The sequence below is a fragment of the Anarhichas minor genome, unplaced genomic scaffold, assembly GCF_050575085.1.
Source record: "Anarhichas minor isolate MPS153535 unplaced genomic scaffold, ASM5057508v1 ptg000020l, whole genome shotgun sequence".
NCBI classification, from domain to species: Eukaryota; Metazoa; Chordata; class Actinopteri; order Perciformes; family Anarhichadidae; genus Anarhichas; species Anarhichas minor.
Genome location: NW_027466466.1, coordinates 2,922,789 through 2,941,705, shown reverse-complemented (window position 1 = coordinate 2,941,705; position 18,917 = coordinate 2,922,789). Strand labels below are relative to the sequence as shown.

Sequence of the window (18,917 nt, the reverse complement as noted above, 5' to 3'; positions counted from 1 at the left end):
TGGTAGACTAGTGTGCCGCTATTGAGCCGCAGAAGAAGAAGAAGGAGGCGGTAGCATGGAGGAACGAGGAAGTAACTCACCGGTAAATTACAATGGCAGCTGAGCCGGTTCGGTGGCAAGTTTTAGTTGACATATTAACAAACCAGTAACTGTCGTTAATGGCGGAGTTGGGGGAGAACAGCGACCGCGAAGCTGAAGAACATGAGACAAACGGCAGGAATGTCGATGAGCCCGTGTTCGGGACCGCAGGTGACCCCGCGGGGACAGTCCCTCAGGGTCTGTGGACCTCGAATCAAGACCAGAGGAAAAAGCTGGTCCTGCACATCGACCTCAACAACACCATCCTTGTGTCGGACACCGTGACGGGCCAGGGGCCAGCAGCTGCCCTGGACTACTTCCTCTCGACCGTCACCTGGGGAAAGATGAGCACACAAGGTGAAGTGGAAACGTTACTTTTACGTATCAAAGTATACGAGGACTCTGTGTTTGCAGAGTCAGCGAGGCTATTGCTCCTGTTTGTTACGTTAAAGTACCGACAAGCTGTCAACCAATTCCCCCAAAATATATACAGTCAGATAAAATAGAGATTTTTCAAATGGAATTGGAATAGCACATGTGGGGAATGGCAGGTCATTCTCTTTATTCTAATGTGGAAGTATTATTTTATATATGGAATATATTAAAATAACGTATTTTTACGTAAATTGTGGGGCTGAGCTACATGGCAAAAATCTCACGTTATTGGTCATTTCATATCGCGATAACTACTGGCCTAAATATCACCATATAGCTTGTTTTCCGGTAATTCCATTCCAATAACCATTTGATTGTGATCCTGTGTGCATTATTACTTGACAAGTGAAAAGTACTGGGTATTTTGTCATTTAATTATTAACTGAAGTACAAAATAAGTATGTGATTGTTATTATCAATAATAGACAATATTATTGTGTATTACGATATCTCTTCTGATTTCATCACGATATGATGAATTGTCATATTGAATATTGGCCCAGCCCTCGTCGAGATCCATTCATTGGAGACTTGATCTGATTGTTAAAGCATTTTCAAATGTGTTTTTCTTCCACCCTTCCTGTGTATGCTTGTGTCAGGCTGCCTCAGTCATCACAGACCATGGAGAAATGGAATCATGAATGCCATTGACAGAAAACGTCCTCTGCTGCATTTATATCCTGTAAGAGATATTAAATACCTCTGAGAGCCACAGAACAATGTGCTGGAAATGAACCTTTTTAACCTCCCTGTGAGAAATAACAGTGATGAGAAAACTCTCAAATGTTTTATTGAACAGACACTTAGAATAATTCAGCTGAATGGATAGAGCTCTTTCCCCACGTGTGGTTCGGAGGTCTAACAACAAAGAATAGTTTAACAGAGTATATGTGCACATTCTCCCCCCCCCCCCCCCCTGCACTTGCATCGTCCACTCATTACGTGATGTTTAGTGCGTCTCACTTTTAAAACCACTCACAAACCCCTTCTTCTCCTCAACCTCTGTGCAGGAAAGTGGGAATGGCTGAGCGACGCGACCTCCCTGCTCCCACCGTGCGACGGTGCCGTTAGTTACTACTCTCAATTTGGACGGACGCCGGGTTTCACCTCTGCTGCGGGGCAACGTTTCCGCGGGATTCTGGATGAGCATCTGGATCTGTTCCGCTGGCCCGAGGGCACCAAGGCAAGCATCATATAGGAGAAGAAGAAGGCCGGGTGGAAAGTGTCTGTATAAAGTCTGACTCAAGTTCAGACATAATTTCTCTGTTTCCCCATTTGTCTTTGTTGTTGCAACCAGTATAGCATCCTTGATCCCTGATGTGGGTACGTGTTACTGACCGCTGCCTCACTCTGTTCCCTGCAGGCAGACAGAGAGCTGTCTGTCAAAGGCGAGGGTGGACAACTGTACCACTGGATCCTCCCCTCCTTCTTCCAGCTGCTCAAAGACCTGGTGCAGGAAGGGAGGGAGTTCGCCGTCGTGTTCCGTACGTTTGGAAGTGACCTGCCTCGTGTGCTGAGTGCTGTATCCAGAGCGCTGAACGAAGGGGCTCATCCGCTGTTCCCAGATCTGCCCGATCTCAAGGTAGAAGTAGAATCGCACTTATTTATTATGATGCCACGAGTTTAAGTGAGACGTACAGTGGTGTACAATGTTCTTTTCTGTTAAGTTAACAACATACTGAAGTCTAGCGGATAGTTTGGGGTGATTCTACCGGGATACGGTAATGTCTGGTTTACTTATGCAGTATCGCCCAATATCTCACACACACACTGCCTGAGTGGACTTTAAAGCAACACCTCTATCATCAGACAGCCCTTTCCGATGGGGAACCGAAGCCGTTCTAGGGTTCTGCAGTGAGTGTGTGTGTGCTGATGTGGGTTGGTGACTTCCAAGAGTTTCTCTTGAAGAGCAGGGCCCTCTTCGCCTTTCAACACAGACCCTCCCAAGGAAGCAAACACTCTCTCAGGGTTTTGTACCTTGCTTGTTAGCTCGCTGGAGTGGAAGACATTGATTTTGAGCGGAGAGGGGAATGGACGGATGGCAGGAGGTGGAAGAGATGTCAGAAAGAGAGGCTGTCTAAGTGAGCTGAGTCTGGTGGAGAGCACAGAGGAAATGTTATTCAGTCTCCTGTCACATCATGCTGTTCATATATTGCTTTAGACAGACCTGCTTCACTCACAGGACATAATGTGATTGTTCAGTTTCTGAACTTTGTTTTCATAACTCAATATCGTTGTCAAGTCTTGGAGATGGATGCAGTGGGATAAACAGCCCCATTAAAGCGGTACACTAAGTCTCGGGGTTGTTGGTTTTTATCATAAAGGAACCGTGTGTAACATTGGGGTTAGTTATTGAATCAAATATTCATAACTATGTTTTAATCCGTGTGTTTTCCTTAGCTTCGAACAAGCAGTCCAGAACAGACGCGCTCTAGAGAGGCTTTCACGTTTTTACGTTATTGAAGGTTGTGATGCGTTCTGAAATCCGGTATTAAACGTGCCCCGGTGATAAATTACTAAAGATCGTATATTGATAAGCCCCGACCTTACTGGTGCTTTTTATTAGTACTTTTGAATGTTTTGATGTCATTTATTATCACGCTGCAGCGCTTTATTTGTTTGGAATTGTTTTTTATATCTATTTAAAATAAATGATTTAGTCATGTCGAAAAACCAAGTATTGATAAGATGAGCTCCTATTTGTACTAAAGAAAACTCTCCCTGAAGGCCACCGTAGTTCTCCAACACGCTTGGAAAGGGAGGGCTGAGCTGAGGGGCATTACGTTGGTTGCAAGCTGCAACAAACCACTAGATGCCACTAAAACGTTCTAAAACACGGTTACTTTAAGTCAACAACCACGGACTCCATGTTTATTATGAACTAATATATGTTGTTCTTATCGTCTGTGTGCTACAGCTTCTTCACGGTTTAAGCACTCGGGTGCCACGTCACTTAACGTAGCTGTGTTTAACATTGTGAATATTAACTATTATCAATGTAAAGATATGATGGAAGAATGACGTCCCTCTCTCTCTATGTTGTTATCTGAGCTTCCCCTGGCTCTGTGGACATAGCTGTGCTGGCCCTGTGTGCTTCTGGCTCATTTTTATAATATATTATCATTTATTTTCATAAATAATATTTATATACGATACATTTTTGTATATGACTTGTTTTTTTACACCACAATAGTCGAGTCCAGAAATATGTATCCCTTCCATGCTGTTTGAAGCCACAGAATGCCAGAGTTGTGTTTTATGTAGCTTTTTAAAAAAAACAGTATTTTATGTCTGAGAAAGTTTAACGCTGATATCACAATTAATGTAGGTCAAGTCTGCCAGAGGCCAGGCATTAATGAGAAGAATCATTTCACAACAGTTTGAGTTCAGAGCGACTCTCCCTCTCTGACTCTGACTCTTCTTGTCACTCTCGGCTCAGTTAAATGTGAATATGACTCCAGGCGAGATCCGCTGCAGCAAGAGGGGAACCGTCCTGAGCCGAGCCGAGGAGCGCCTGTCCACTCGCGATGGAGACCGAGGCCTGTACCAGTACTTGAGCTCAGTCCGGAGCCTGGGGGGCTTTCAGGACCACTTTAAATGGTATGCGTAGCACTCACTCAAGCCATCATGGATGTGGGTTTTGTGGCGTCCATCCTCGATCCATCTGTGCCCGTTTCCTCGTTCAGGTGGGCCAGTAATGACTTCTCCATCCGTGGGGGGAAGCCGCTGTGGGTCGACCCCTTCGACCAACACGTCCAGCACATCTTCATAGACGACAACATACGACAGAACGACGAGGATACCATCGTTCATCCCAAGGTACCGTCACATCTTTTACACCAGGTTATTGTAGAATACATCTATTGGACACCATCAGCATTCACAGGTGTTTAGCACATCTTAAATTGACTCCAAACTAATAAGTGCTATTTTCATTTTCCTCATTTTCTTTCCACTCTAGAAATGATTCAGCGTTTTAATTAGAGCCATGTCAACACGATTTAGTGTCATTTCTTTTCACGTTCAGAATCTCAGCGCTCTGTTACGTAACCACTGAGTCGATGGGAAGGACCTGCAGCGGATGTGCTGTTTCCTTCTGGTCATCTCCAGCTGTTTTTAAAGGAATCACATCTGTCAGTGGATAAAACCAGGCAGTGAGAGCGCACCATGATCACTCATTAGAAACACATAAATGTACTCTTTTAGCATCACACTTGTTCTGTGTATAATGGGCTATAGAATTGCAACTTGGTCTATAATGAATGAACAGCAAGGGGTTCTGACCCCCTCCCCCCCCCCCCCCCCTTTGTTTTTGCTGTAATCATGCATTAAGCTTATTTGTCTCTCTAACTGCCTTTAGACAGTGCAGGTTAGGTTTTCCTGGTGTTCCACAGTTGATCACCAGAGCCATCAACTGCAGGAGCAAACGTTGTTCGTGTCCTCTTGAACACAGCTTGGCTCTTCCTCACAAATGACTGACCATGTGGTTTCTCTCATGTCCTTGCAGAGCAAACCCAATGAGATGAACGGCCGTATATTAAGTCACTTACTATGTGCGATGATGGAGTAGAAATAAAAAGAAAAGAGCTGTATTCATATCAAATTATCTTGTCGACCGACACATTGCCAACAACTCAAAGTCAGTATTTCAAAATAGATCTACTTACTTTCTCTAGATTAATTTATGGACTCGTCCTTTCTCCCCGTCGATGGAGTTATGTTCAGAATGTTTGTTTTATTTCTCTATATTCATTCAATTATTTCGTGAGGGTCTCTATCTATATATTTCATATATATATATAGCATATATTTAATATAATAGTCATTTTTCCCATGAGACATTGTGACGTGTCATAGCAGGGAAAGCACAGGTGTTACTGATAGCATTAACGAAGGCTCCGTTCTGTTCAAATGAACCATGAAATGAATTCAGTAAACCGTGACGGTGTTCTATTCAAGGACCCTGAAGCAGCTAAATGGAATTCAGCCATCGTTCATTTCATTGTTTACACCTGTGCTTCAGCCACAGCGACGCGTCAACATGTCCTCTGTGAAAAGGATTCAACACTTCAGGGTCCCTGCAGTTTGTCCTTAAGGAATACACACGACTTCCTTTTAGCTTCTTTAATCAAAGATTGTAAGTCCTATTCTTTACTAAGGCCTGTGTGTCATAACAACCCATCATCTCCCAACATGCACTGTAATGTCTGGTCCATCTCTGCTTACATTCTCAACTTGTGTGTGTATTTATCTGTTCATGCTGTGGTCTCTATAGGTACTATTATGTGTATTATGAGGTTTTTGGGGACTTTTTTATGCAGCTATGTTTCCATAAAGTAGCTTTGACAGACGTGGTGTTACCGAGACTATAGGTGGTCCAGAAAGCTAAGCTGACTTCCCCCCTCTTTCCTCTGGTTTCTCCCTTTTTGTTTCTGTGTGTGTGTTTCTCTCAGATTTTCCTGGACCCAGGTGGCGCTGAGACTCGCACAGCCAGCACCTCTGAGCTCTATGACCTCACGCTGGTCCAGACCGACCTCCTCCAGGCCATTTCTCAGCCGAGCTACTTCACTCAGCGCGTCCACATCTGCCTGGAGAACTATGAGAGGAATCTCCAGCAGGGGGCAGGCTAGAACACAGTTCACCTCTATGTCCGTGTATCTGCACATGAAGACCTGCAGTTTAGGGTCCCATGAACCCAGACACCACAATCCCAACACGGACGGAGGATGCAGACACAGCAGACTGTAGGTGGGGTTATTAAACACAAAGGCTGATGACTTGTTGAAGGACCGGAGTTCATAAAACCACGAATGGAAGAAGTTTTCATCTGGAGGAAGATTACAGGAATAAATATGCAGACAAGGAAGGATCCCAGTTATTATGGAACAATGGCAGCTAGATGAGGAGTTCCCTCTCAAACGGTTCAAGTGCTGCGAGCATTGTATCTGCTTCAGGAGAGCAGTAACGGGATGTCAGATTAAACAGAGGGCACTTCACAAATGCTGTACTGAGGTGAACCGCCACAAAAAAAAAGTGTTTTTGACTTAATGAAGCACTTAAGTGGCCAGGCCAGACTGTTTGATTGCATCAAAGGCTCTGTAACTAATCACGCCACGGGATAATTGCCCCAACTCTCAGAGATTAGTGTCAGACGGCATGATTGGGGTCAGGTATGGTGAAAAGCCCTTCCAGCGTTGCGTTACTTGGCTGGCCAGTCGAATCCACCAGGGTTCTATGCTCCAGCTCTTGGTTTAGTCGTCCTCAGGGTGGGACGCCTTCCTGTAGCTTCGCCCTTTGGATGGTTTAACTTCCAGTGTTGGCCATCGTCTGCATTCTGTACATCCACTTAGAAGTGAAAGGTAATTCTTAAACTGAAAAAGTATCCATACCCATGATGCATTAGTCTGAGCAGTTGATATAGAATATATATGGTGAACACTGATATCTATAGACGTATCATTAGGTTGAACCTGGGTTTTAGATGTTTTTAATATTAGTTTGAGAGCATCCTTGTGTGACACATTCAATAAGTTGAATGTGTTTGGAAGTTATGGTAATCTTTAGCTTTTAAGGGTTTTAGGATTTATTTATTCTTAAGCTTTCAGGGAGATTTTTAATATCTTTTTTTTTTTTTTTTTTTCTCAGGTCAAAACGTAGAGAGACGACTGAGTGCAAACATTATCAATAATTTGAGAAAATGACTGTAATGCAGGTTTAACAGTGGAGTGATGATACCAGTGATATGCATATGGTGTTCCTTAACTGGAGAACATGCACGTGAATACAGTGGTCAGACTAGTGCAGATCTAGGCCGGGTGTGTCTTTAACGGCCACTGCTGTATAGTGTGATTGAATGAAGACACCCCCCCCCCCCCCTCCCCCCTGCAGCCGTTTTGCTGCAGCAGAATGTGAGATCAGCCGACACACGAGGGGTCACATGATTCCTTCGATTGAGATAAATATGCAAAACACAAAATGCTAGACTCAAACTAAATCCAAACATCTGTACTAAAGTATGCCATACATCACGCAGTAGGTTCGTCAGAGCATCACAACATTGAATATGTAAAATGATCTTTATGATATAATGCCATCAAATGGTTACTACTTCTCATCAAAACAGTCTGCAGAGGTCATTATTGTACAAGTAGCGATGAGAATCTAAGATTTGTATTTGTAATGATATGGAGAGCAAGTGTGACTTTAACTGTTACGCATTATTGAAGACGCCAAGCCTCTGTTAGTTCAGTTACTTGTAAGCTGGAGCAATGCGTTATGATCGGTAGGCTTGGCAATAAGCATTGAAGCTAATAATTACTAAGTTAATATGAGCTTGCAGGAGGACTGAGTTTTGCACTTTGTATGTAAAGACGGCATTTAGTTGTTGCTCAGCTTGGCTCTTCACATGAGGAGCTTTGCAACACTCCAACTTTCCAGAAGCAATTGCAAAATACTTTGATATTGTTCCTGAAAGCATCATCCACATCACGTGGTTACCATGGACTCTGATGCTGCCACGCACGTGAACGTGCATCACTTGAAAACTGTCGTTTATTTATTGTTCTGATGGTAAATGTTTCCATTTGCTGTTTAATAAATTGCTGTGTTTTCTGTTGAAGTGTTTGGTGTTTTGCATAATTACAACTTGGTGTATTTAGAGGTAAATGGTTAGGCTTTATTACTGTGTGTGTGTGTGTGTGTGTGTGTGTGTGTGCGCGTGTGTGTGTGTGTGTGTGTGTGTGTGTGTGTGTGTGTGTGTGTGTGTGTGTGTGTGTGTGTGTGTGTGTGTGTGTGTGTGTGTGTGTGTGTGTGTGTGTGTGTGTGTGTGTGTGTGTGTGTGTGTGTGTGTGTGTGTGTGTGTGTGTGTGTGTGTGTGTGTGTGTGTGTGTGTGTGTGTGTGTGTGTGTGTGTGTGTGTGTGTGTGTGTGTGTGTGTGTGTGTGTGTGTGAGAGAGAGAGGTCCACTGGATTAATTAAAGAAAGTACAAAGGGTGGTCAGTGCATGCATTAGTCTTCGTTATATGTTGGAATGAACATTAAAAACATCTGTAATACTTCTCTTCATGCCGTTTCAAAGCTAATATCCAACATGAACACATTTCTCAGCACCCTGATGAAGATGTGCTGGTGCTCTCCTAAAGCCTTCGTGTAATTGACTGCTTCATTACGACAGCGGTCAGACACATTGCGCTCCGTCAGGCTGAGTGTGAGAGACGATGGCGTCGCTGCTGGAGATTGACCGAACATTTGATGGTTTACTTACAAAGCAGACGCGTCAGCCGAGGTGACTAGAAGAATGGCTTTAGTTCTGTGATGTTCTACTTTGCTCTGATCTGTCAATCCTTAGTATGTACAGTGATACCACAGTTACACGTATGATAAACGAGTCATAGAGTCACACACTCTTTATCCTATCGGTCATCTTTCCCAGTTAGAATTTGAATTACTGCTTCCTCCCACCTGTCCCTCGAGTGTGAAACATCACTTATTTTATTTTCATTAAAGAATTAAACTGCAATGTTTATACAATAATAATAAATATTGTATCGCACCTTACATGCAGCACAAATAGCAATATAATTCAATGCACATACAAACGGGGATAACACTTGATATAAAAAGATACAAAATCAATTAATATAAAAAGAGGAAATAGAATGCATAACATAAGTTGAAAAATACCCCCCCCCAAAAAAAGCCAGTATAGCCTGTAGTACCATTAAACTGACAGTGTAATATGCTTTTGTGGATCCCTGGTGGTTCCCTCAGACCACATGAGGGCAGCAGCGCCGCTCCGGGGATACACCCTCCCTCACCTTTCAGAGGCAGCATCCTTCCTCTTCAGGTGAGCGCGGACTCACCTGATACCGCCGGGCACCCGCCATCTGTCTCTAAACCGCGCGACACAAAAGCAGCAGCGCGTGCGTTTGACATGTTCCAATGATGATGAAGAGGGTGACTGGTGGTGTCACTTCAGGACGGTGGAGGGACAAACTGGCACTGCGACTGTTTCGGGATTGTATAAATGCGCGCGAGTGAGTGAGGGGAGGAGACGAGAGGAGGCGCGAGGAGGTGGGTGAGAGTAATGTTGAGCCAGTGGTTGCGAGAACGAAGGTAACTGTTGGTTTCGCTGGATTCTGTCACTGAACAGGAAGCAGGAACGATATTTCCACCGCTGACCGTCCGCCGCTGAGGTGCCGTGTCCAAACGTTTACGCGGAGCCGCTCCGACGCACCGCGGACCGCGCCTGCCGTCCAACCCACCGGACAAACACAAGGTAGGCACCGCCGTTCCCAAACTTTCCACCTCTCTGCGTCTCACGTTTGACGGCTGATGAGGCGCTCCTATGGACTTGTAAAAAATAAATGTGGTTACACAACCTGGTGCTGTCGGAGGACTTTAGATGCGGGAGGTTCGACGCAGTGTTTGCGGTGCGCTTCACCTCCGCGCGCGCACATGTGCTCCGGTGGCCTCGGAGCTCTCGTTGTTGCAGGGCGTTGCAGGGCCACCAATGGACATCATCTCGGTGTGAACAGGTGTGAGTCATAAGTTTAATGACGCCGTTGTAGCGCGAAAATGGTGGACGGGCATCAAGCACAACATCGCCAGAAATGAGTTTGATATGGAGACAATCCTTCTATTAGTCCCACAACAGCGCGGTGTTACAGCAGCAAATGGGACAGAGCAACAGCAAGAGGCTAAAACACATAGAAATGAAGCAAGCAAGGTATAATAAATAAGTAAACAAGTAAAGTAATAACGCCATATCCACAATAATACCCATCACGTGCTGCACGCGGAGCTTTTCATCTAGTTCACCCCGATCACCCCTGACTTTGTCGGGGTGTACCAAAGTGACGATGCCACCAAGTTGCGCCGTTGGAGTTGGAGGTTGCAGGGCCAAATCCACCCAGCTGTTTGGTGAGATGCGTCTTTTTGTAGACGAGCCCGATACCATCTGCTGCGCTGCGTGCCCAACATCTGGATGCGGCCGTGAGTCACCACTGGTAGATCGGCCTGGACTCTTTATTTGTTTTTTGGAGCAACTTTCTTTTAGTCTTCAGGTCGAGAGAGAGAGAGAGCTCCTGTCTGCTTCCTCCTCCTGGGTTGTGTTGTGGTTGCTTCACCCTCTCTCCATCCATCCCTCCCTCCATCCATCCCTCCTCGCTGTCCTTTAAGAGCAGCATGAGCTCCATTCTCTTGCTGCTGTCAGCTCTGCTTAAAGATGTCTTTTGCTCCTCTAAAGCACATCCCAACTTGTTCACTACCTCCCTCTTCTCTCTCTGCTTGTGTTGCACTATTCCCATCCGACCTGCAATGATTGCTCCTAACTTGGTGTGAGTTAATTTGCATAATGAGGATTACAGCTGACATGCAGCGTCTGGGCCTGTCTCGCGTGGTGCTGCGTGGCAGCTCTCATTGTGGCAGCAGAATGCGAGGACTCACCGGGGGAAGGCTGCTCGTGCCTCTCTGCCGTCACAGGGGCAGAAAGAAGCAGTGAGGGACAATGACAGATGGACGGTCTGAGGATGAAATTATTCATGTCTGAAATTAGCTGTTGATGTTGTAGCTGGCACAATGGCTTGTTAGATATGGATTAATGAAAGTGCAGACACGTTTTTGTTTAGTTTTTCCGCACGATGCAAGCGGTGCAAATTGATTTGCTTCATCCATTTCTAGTTTTAAGCAACAGTTCCATCCGGAGGAGGAAATACATTTGTTCTTGTTATTTCTTATTTTTGTTACATCTTTGTATTTTGCTGCATAAACGATTGTCCCGCCCACTTTGCAGCTAAATTTATTCCAAAGCTCAAACCACGGGTCAGAGCCCACCAGAGGACACGCGGCCCTGAAGCCATGTCTTCACATGACAACGGACGGAGCCGATTCCCGAGGGGAATGACTGCTTTTCACATCCGTTCTGCCTGTTTTGTCTGTTTCCTCTGCTTCCTATTTAACACCTCACATTTCTCTCTGGTAACCATCATCTTCTGGTCATTTCCTGGTGCTCTGGTGGAAGCCTGTTAGCCTGTAATGACCTGTTAGGTGTTATTTGTGATGTTTGTGATCTAGGAATTGAGGCTTGTCCTCCTGCTGAACTCGCTGTGATCTGTGCCGTGTGTTAGCATCACCTGAGAACAGTTGATGGTAGCCTGGGGCCTCATCTGTCAGCCATGCGTACATGTTTAGTGCATGCATGCTGAGCTCCTGTGGCCCCACGTTGATTCAGAGAATCTCTTAATTATATTCAATTGTAATAATGAACTATTCAATTTGGGTACCACTGATTTAAAGTGATGCAACTTAGCCATTTCTGTTGTGCTGCAATTAAAAAGCACTTTGTAATCTATGGATCACACTGAAGTGGAACTGTGCCCGATTGTCTGTTTTCAGGGCTCTTCTCATTCACTGTTCGTACTTGTAAAAAGTAATGCACTGTAATACGTGTATAACCAACATAATCGTGAGCCAGGACGTGTATGGCTGCCTCTAATGAAGTCTGCTTGTAATAGCTGAGACTTATGTATATAACTCTGTTACCCTGGTGCATGCTGGGAACCTGCTACAGTATCTAAGCCGCGTGGAGTGCTGTAGGAATGAGTGCTGTCAGTCTAACCTGGAAGTTAGCATCTAACTGGTTCCCTCGACTAAAAGCCAATTGGATTTCTCCGTTGAATTTTGGATTATAGCAGATAATAAGCTCTGTGGCAAACAAAAGTTTGTGATACTTTTTCTTTTGTTCAGCAAGATAATCTTCACAAATGAACATTACTGTTATGATTTTTGTAACGTGAATGCAATCAGCAGAAGTAAAAAGCTAACGTTAGGCTATAAACGAACTACACCACGGTCACATGAGTGAGAGTACAACGCTGTAAATGTGGACTAGTCGGCGTGATGACAATTTGTAGTCTCATTTAGCCTCTTGTTAAACACGTAAAAGCTTCAAAAGTCACGAGAGGGGTATTTACTGATGTATTTTATTGCGTAGAACAAGCCGTTAAAGTCTCTGAAGCGTTGTTAAGTTGTGGATAGGACCTGGTACTTTGTATAGTTAGTCTCGGTCGAGGTTCCACGCGAGCTGAGCCGGTACTAGAGGGTGGAGTTAAAACACTCCAGACATGATTGGTCAAAGAGAATTGTCACCTCCTGTACATCCCACCATTTTTAAAATGGCCAAACTATCGTCAAAAATTACCGCAGTTATTTTTCATTCACTTGACCTAGATTTTAAAAAATGTCAGCCCGCAAAACTACATCGTACACTATGCCAAACACTTGACGAAGTGCAGACGTTTCATGCGGTGTTGCTATGACCATCGGCTGAGAATCCTGCCTAGAGGGAGTACTAGCCGCAGCAGGGAAGAAACAGAGACAAGTACCTGGTACCAAAAGTGAGTCGGGCCGAGCCGAAACACGCAGCGAAGCGGGTCATACCTCTACATCAAGGCTGCTTGGGCTTTTAGAGAGATGTGATCGATCCATATATGGCCTGTACGTACATAATGCAGAGGAGGTGACATTCATCTTTGTTCATTGCGTAAAAGTTTAAGCATGTTTCATGAATACCATTTTAGAACCTTGTTCTATGCTTGCTTTGATAAATGAGACCCCTGAACTCTGCAAGACAGAGTTGGTGTATGAGTGTAGTACAAAATGTCTTTGTGTGGGACAGTGCCACACACACGCATACACACACACTACAGACATTAACCCGGGCGGATGAGTGTGGAACTGAGCCAATATTCCCATCAGAGGATTAAGTGGGATGCTTACAGTGGACAGTTTGGACATCCAGCCTGCTTACACAGGGGAGAGAGGATGGCATGGATGAGATGTCTGAGAGAGAGAGAGAGAGAGAGAGATGGAGAAAGGAATATTTAAGCTACCAAAGCCGGCAGAAAACTGAGTCAGGCTTTTAGTCGAAATAGTTTGACATTTTGCAAAAGTTAGAGTGGGCCTATAGGGGTTTGATACCACCCTCATGTGTCTCTGCTAAATATGACTCTACCGCCAGCAGTCGCTTAGCTTAGCTTAGCTTAGCATAAAGACAGCAGGCAGCGGGAAACGGCTAGCCTGTCTTTCTCCACAGTGTTGAAAAAAATCTCCCTCCAAGCAAACACATTACATCTCATTTGTTTCGTCCATCAAACCTAATTTTTAGTAATCAATTCCTAAAGGAATGTGTCCATTTTAACATAAAAAACCTCAAAGTGACGTTGTCAACACCAGTCTTTTAGAAAACCCTGTAATAGCTCACTAAGCCAAATGGTCAGCCCGCGGTAAAAACATGCTAGCGGGTTAGCTCGCCAGCGGTCGGGCTACTCGGTCGCGAGACGCTTGCCTGTCCTCCCTTTGTTTCCCCTGCCCTCCTATGCTAAGCTAAACAGCCGCTGGCTGGAGGTTCATATTTAACCTACAGGCAGTGGCTGCTGGTGGAAAATGTTCTAGAGGATTCTCTGAAGTGCACATAGTAGCTCAGGCAAACAAGGTTTGCGTGTCATGCGTGTGTGTTGGTTATATGATTCTCCTCCTTCGGCCCGTTGACCCGTTGGGGCTGGGGGGGATTAAAGAGACCGAGGAGGACAATGGAGTTCTGGAAAGCGTGTTGGCATGCACTAGTTTTGTCCCAGTCATATATTGGGAACAATAAGTCCTATTGGGATAAAACCAGTGCCTTGTTTCCGGCAGCAACAGTAGCAGCAGTGTGTTTGGAATAACAAGCACGAGCGCATACTAGGATCGTGGCTCACTCCCAGAGGCTGGGCGGTATGGCCAAATTGATCTTTCTACGTTTATGACAACATGCACTTTATACAGCGCATTGTCTTTGATATGGTGGTGCAAAAGGATTTTTCTAATGAGTGTTTTTTTTAGGTTTTCTACAGGGGGGGGGGGGGCGTTTTGACGTGTCACAGTAGGAGAAGTGCAGGTGTGCTTAACATTTAATGATGGCTGAATTCTATTTATTTCACATGGTTTCTGGGCCATATTGTGCAGGCTGGCTTGCTGTCACTGCTTACTAGGCAGTTCAATTGAATTACTGTTAATGTTATTAAGTGGGCGATATACAGTGGGCGACTGTGGCTCAGTGGATAGCAGGGCCGACCTTCAATCACAGGATCGGCTCAGGCTCCACTAGTCGCATGTCGATGTGTCCTTGAGCAAGACACTAGTAGGAGCTGTGCCTACGGTGTAGAAATGTGATAGTATCTGAATTGTAAGTCTGCTAAATGACTAATGTAAATGTAATGTTATTAGTTACACCTGTGCCTTCTCTGCTGCTACATGTCTAAATAACTGCTGTGGAAAACAGGGCTATTATATGAATTCAGAATCTGGCTAATTTGCAATGTGGAAGTTGCATTGCATGCTGCAGTACTACACTGATTCAGCATTGCAGTCGTACAGCATTGTAGGACTCGCAACAGGCAGCTTTTTAAAAATAAACACAAAAGGATCAAAATTGGTGCAGCAGAAACTTTTTTCCCCTCTTCTTCCTCATCAAAACCTGGTGTCTACATTACCCACAATTCAACTCTACCGCTGACTGTTTGGTCGGAGTGTGTTATGCCAATAGCCGATAGCCTCAGGCAGAGATAAGGAGCAGGCTGCAGAGGTCTAAGCTCACTTTTTTCTAAACCAACACACCAGATTCTCTTTTATTTTCAGATTTCATCAGCTGAAGACATTTATCAGGCTTCACACAGCTTCCTATGGAGCCACAAAAAGCTTGATACGACAAAATGATGAAGTGATGCCATTTTGGACAGGCATGGGTGTAAACTGCAACATGAGTCATGACTGTGTTTCACGTACGCAGTAGTACTCCCCAACAGCTTTAAACAGACATGAAATCTGTGGCGTTCCCCTCTTATACACGCTTCCACACTTCCTACCCCTCTACTTCCGGCGCCCTTGGTCTAAGTCATTCTGATCTCAACCAAACACACCTCTAAAAGTTTTGGACAGCATCTTGCACGGCTGTGACGCTGTTGCGTTGACAAAATTTGTCAACAAAAAGAAATGCAAACACCTGGCACATTACTCAAAACCACGTAGTTCCGACTACAGTAGGTGTCTCCACCACCACATTTTGCCATGATGACTCACGAGATGAAAGAATACCATGGTAACAAAACAAAATCATTGTCAACCAAATTAAAAACACCAGCAGCAGTAAAACCTGGACATCTATCAGCACTCCACTCTGGGATTATTCCGTTAAGTCTGACTTCCAGGCTGATATGTTGTAGAGCTTCATATGACAATAGAACTTACTTCTATATTTTTGAGAAAATAATTGTCAGGTTGAAATAACTAATTATTACAGGCCCATTAATTGCTGCAAGCAATTCAGAGCCAGGGTGGGAGGTTTGATTAAATAATGACTGTAATTGTTATGGGGTAGTGTAGTTGATGGACCCAAACGCACACACACACACAGCAGGTTTACTCCAGCCAAGACTTTATTTAAATGTGCAGGAGGAGTCAAAGAATGAACAAACAAAAAACAAAGACTAACTGTCCAGCAAATTAAAGTCACTCCTCTTTCTCCACCGGAGTCGGGAGGGAAACTCAACCGCACTCAATACTGGAGGAAAAGGACGGCACGCCTGTGTGGAGGCCCGAGGTCCGACACAGCAAACAGAAGGCAGAGGTGATCCTCCAGGGATCGACACTGAGCGGCAAAGGAACAGAAAAACAAACAGATAACGATCTTCACTGAATCGTGTTCAGACTTACGTGACCAGACTGGTAACCGGACGGACTGACGACGCGCCGGTGAAACGCCGAGGTATTTAAGCCAGCCAGCGGCGATCACTGGAATGAGCCACAGCTGAGCCTAAGGAGAGGGGCATGAAGTGGGCGGAACACGGGGGTGGAAACTGTAGGCTGACACAAGAAATAAAACATAAGCACATGGCCCACAATAACAAAACAGACAGGGGGAAAAACAGAGGAGAACACACTAGGAGCAGAACAGTAATGGCTTAAAGTTTTAGTTCAGCACTGAGAGAGTCCAGCTCAGTAGAGACGCAGCTATTTGACTATTTGCTGGGATTGCAATCCACTTTTAATTGCCAGAAGCACAGACTTCCGACTGCAGGGAAACAAATCGCTGTGTGATTGCTTTGTGTGACTGCTGCCACATGGAGTAGTGGGTATTATTTCAAGTTTGGCAGAGGCACAGAGATACATCAGCTCACGGAAGCTGATTGCTCTTTGATCGCTTCGTGTGATTGCTGCCACCAGAAACATTGGCTTTGATACAAGCTGGGGAGGTGTCGGGAAAAGTTGCCACAAAAGGCCGAAAGCAATTTTTGAATTGCAACAGCTGCAGATGATGCAACACAATTTGACCAACCATTGGATCAGAAACTGAGGGAGCTGAGCCGGAAGGCAAAGCTCTCAATTTACCACTCGGTCTACGTTCCTACCCTCACCTATGGTCACGAACTCTGGGTCGTGACCGAAAGGACAAGGTCGCGGCTACAAGCGCCTCCCACTGGAGGTTTTCCAGGCACGTCCAACTGGGAAGAGACCCCGGGGAAGACCCAGAACACGCTGGAGAGATTACATCTCCCAGCTGGCCTGGGAGCGCCTCGGGATCCCCCAGAATGAGCTGGAACATGTTGCCGGTGAGAGGGAGGTCTGGGTCAGCCTGCTTGGCCTGCTGCCACCGCGACCCGACCCCGGATAAGCGGAGGAAAATGGATGGATGGATCAGAAACACTTGGCCCCGTGGACTTCACGTGCACTTCGGCTGCCCAATCTGACACGGGACAAATGCAAATGAGAGTAAATGAAGAAAATAACTGTGTTATGAACACAGGATCTGGATGAGGGGCTGATGGCAGGAAATGGGAATCTGGTGACAGCAGGAAGGAATAGAGATAATAGAGAGCAGAGCTGTTGTTCAAGGTCTTTTCTGACCAAAATGTGAATAATTTATAAGAATAAATCACACGGCAATTTTCAAAATCCAAGCCCACCTATCTCTATGAACCTATCCACACCGCATCCGAAACGCCTTTTATTTAGCAGAACGCCTTTTTTTCCACAGCTGTTTCGATTTTGGCAAATTTGAGATTTGCAGAAATTTCAGTTAAAAACGAGCCAACCAACAAAATGATTACTTTTGCTCACACGATAAATAGATTCACGCAGACGTCTATGTCCTAATTCTGTTCACACCGTCACACAACAAATTGGATATTGATCTCGCAAATCAGTGTCCTCTTTGACAAACAAAAGAAAGATGAAAAAAATAAAATAACATTAAAAAAAAAAGTATAGCATGAACTAGCTTGTAATGGTGACAACGTAGCCTAAGGAGGGACTGCAGTGAAAATGTTTTTGAAAGGCTAAACGCTAACAAATATGGATTGAGGCAGAATATTTCACTGGATAAACACATATATATATATATACACACACATTTCCTCTCTAATGTTTATTTTACTGTGAAAACATCTCCTTTAAACAATTGTATGTATTCAAGTTTCTCAGTGCTTCCCAGTAGCCTTGCATACTGGCCGATACCCGATCCAGCATTAGGCCGTATTGGAGACATTTACATCGTTGATATCGGTATCGAAATACCACTAAATCAGACGATGATTTGACCTGTCCTATCTAACTATGGAGAAACACGCCGTCTTTCATTGTAATAATTGTAATGCGAGTATCATAATTCACTGCAGATTAACTGACACTCTGCAAAGAAGTGGGAGGAGAAAATCTCTTTAGCATTCAGCCCCGGAGCCGTTCTGTACGCAGCCAGCAAAGTTCTGGTTTCATCACTTTCCTTAACACTTTTGCAGGGTCTGTGTTTCCTCGCCCTTATCTTACTCTACCTCTCTCTACTTATTTTGCTCTCTTTCCTGTCCCTGTCCTCCTTGACACTTCATTACTGGCTGCTGAGTTCCTGTTCTTTCCCACTGGTTGGTAGCCACGGAGGGGCTGATTGGCAGGACCAACAGGGTCCCCCTGTAGGTCTAATATGGAGGGCCATGAAAAGGAAAGGGAATCAGGGAAACAAGGACATACAGAACAGCTTGGTGTTTGATGGTGCTTCGGCTGTGTTTAATTGCATCAATGCTTTGCCATTTTTTGTACGATGTACGATGACACAGTTTTAATAATTAAACTGTGTCTGGTAGATAAGTCACTTGCCAAGACAATTGGTAGCCTCCATACAAAAATATCATCATAGTCATATTTAATTATTTTTTTATTATATTCTATTAATTATTTTAATTTAAAATCAAATCTAGCACCAAATGAAAAATTTGGTAGATTTTTGTGTTGTGATATTTAAACAAACCGCCAACAGGGAAATAAAAGCCTCTTGTCTACTAGACTTCCTGTCCTGCCAGTTTGTGGAGCTCGAAATCAATT

General features: G+C 44.6%; 1 protein-coding gene across 3 annotated transcripts; it reads left to right on the top strand.

Annotated features, from left to right (window-relative positions):
* Positions 1 to 47: 47 nt before the first annotated feature.
* Positions 48 to 8,131, top strand: LOC142954448 (uncharacterized). 3 transcript variants are annotated; one of them, XR_012955711.1, is made up of 7 exons: positions 48 to 435; positions 1,524 to 1,696; positions 1,877 to 2,095; positions 3,953 to 4,113; positions 4,200 to 4,332; positions 4,541 to 4,667; positions 5,967 to 6,095. XR_012955711.1 is itself a non-coding variant. In XM_076095463.1 (6 exons), exons 1-6 carry the CDS (start codon positions 159 to 161, stop codon positions 6,141 to 6,143), a joined length of 1,140 nt encoding a protein of 379 aa, XP_075951578.1. In that variant the 5' UTR covers positions 48 to 158; the 3' UTR covers positions 6,144 to 8,131. The 3 variants fall into 3 exon arrangements, 2 of the variants coding, with proteins under 2 accessions (XP_075951578.1, XP_075951579.1); XM_076095463.1 differs by lacking the exon at positions 4,541 to 4,667 and having other exon boundaries at positions 5,967 to 8,131; XM_076095464.1 differs by having other exon boundaries at positions 4,541 to 6,109.
* Positions 8,132 to 18,917: the final 10,786 nt, after the last annotated feature.

What these genes read in the sequence shown, in the direction of transcription:
- LOC142954448 (XM_076095463.1), top strand. Translation starts at nt 159, where the DNA reads ATGGCGGAGTTGGGGGAGAACAGCGACCGCGAAGCTGAAGAACATGAG. An exon ending in GCTGGCCCGAGGGCACCAAG is followed by an intron (nt 1,697 to 1,876) that starts GCAAGCATCATA and finishes TGTTCCCTGCAG; the next exon opens with GCAGACAGAGAGCTGTCTGT. An exon ending in ATACCATCGTTCATCCCAAG is followed by an intron (nt 4,333 to 5,966) that starts GTACCGTCACAT and finishes TGTTTCTCTCAG; the next exon opens with ATTTTCCTGGACCCAGGTGG.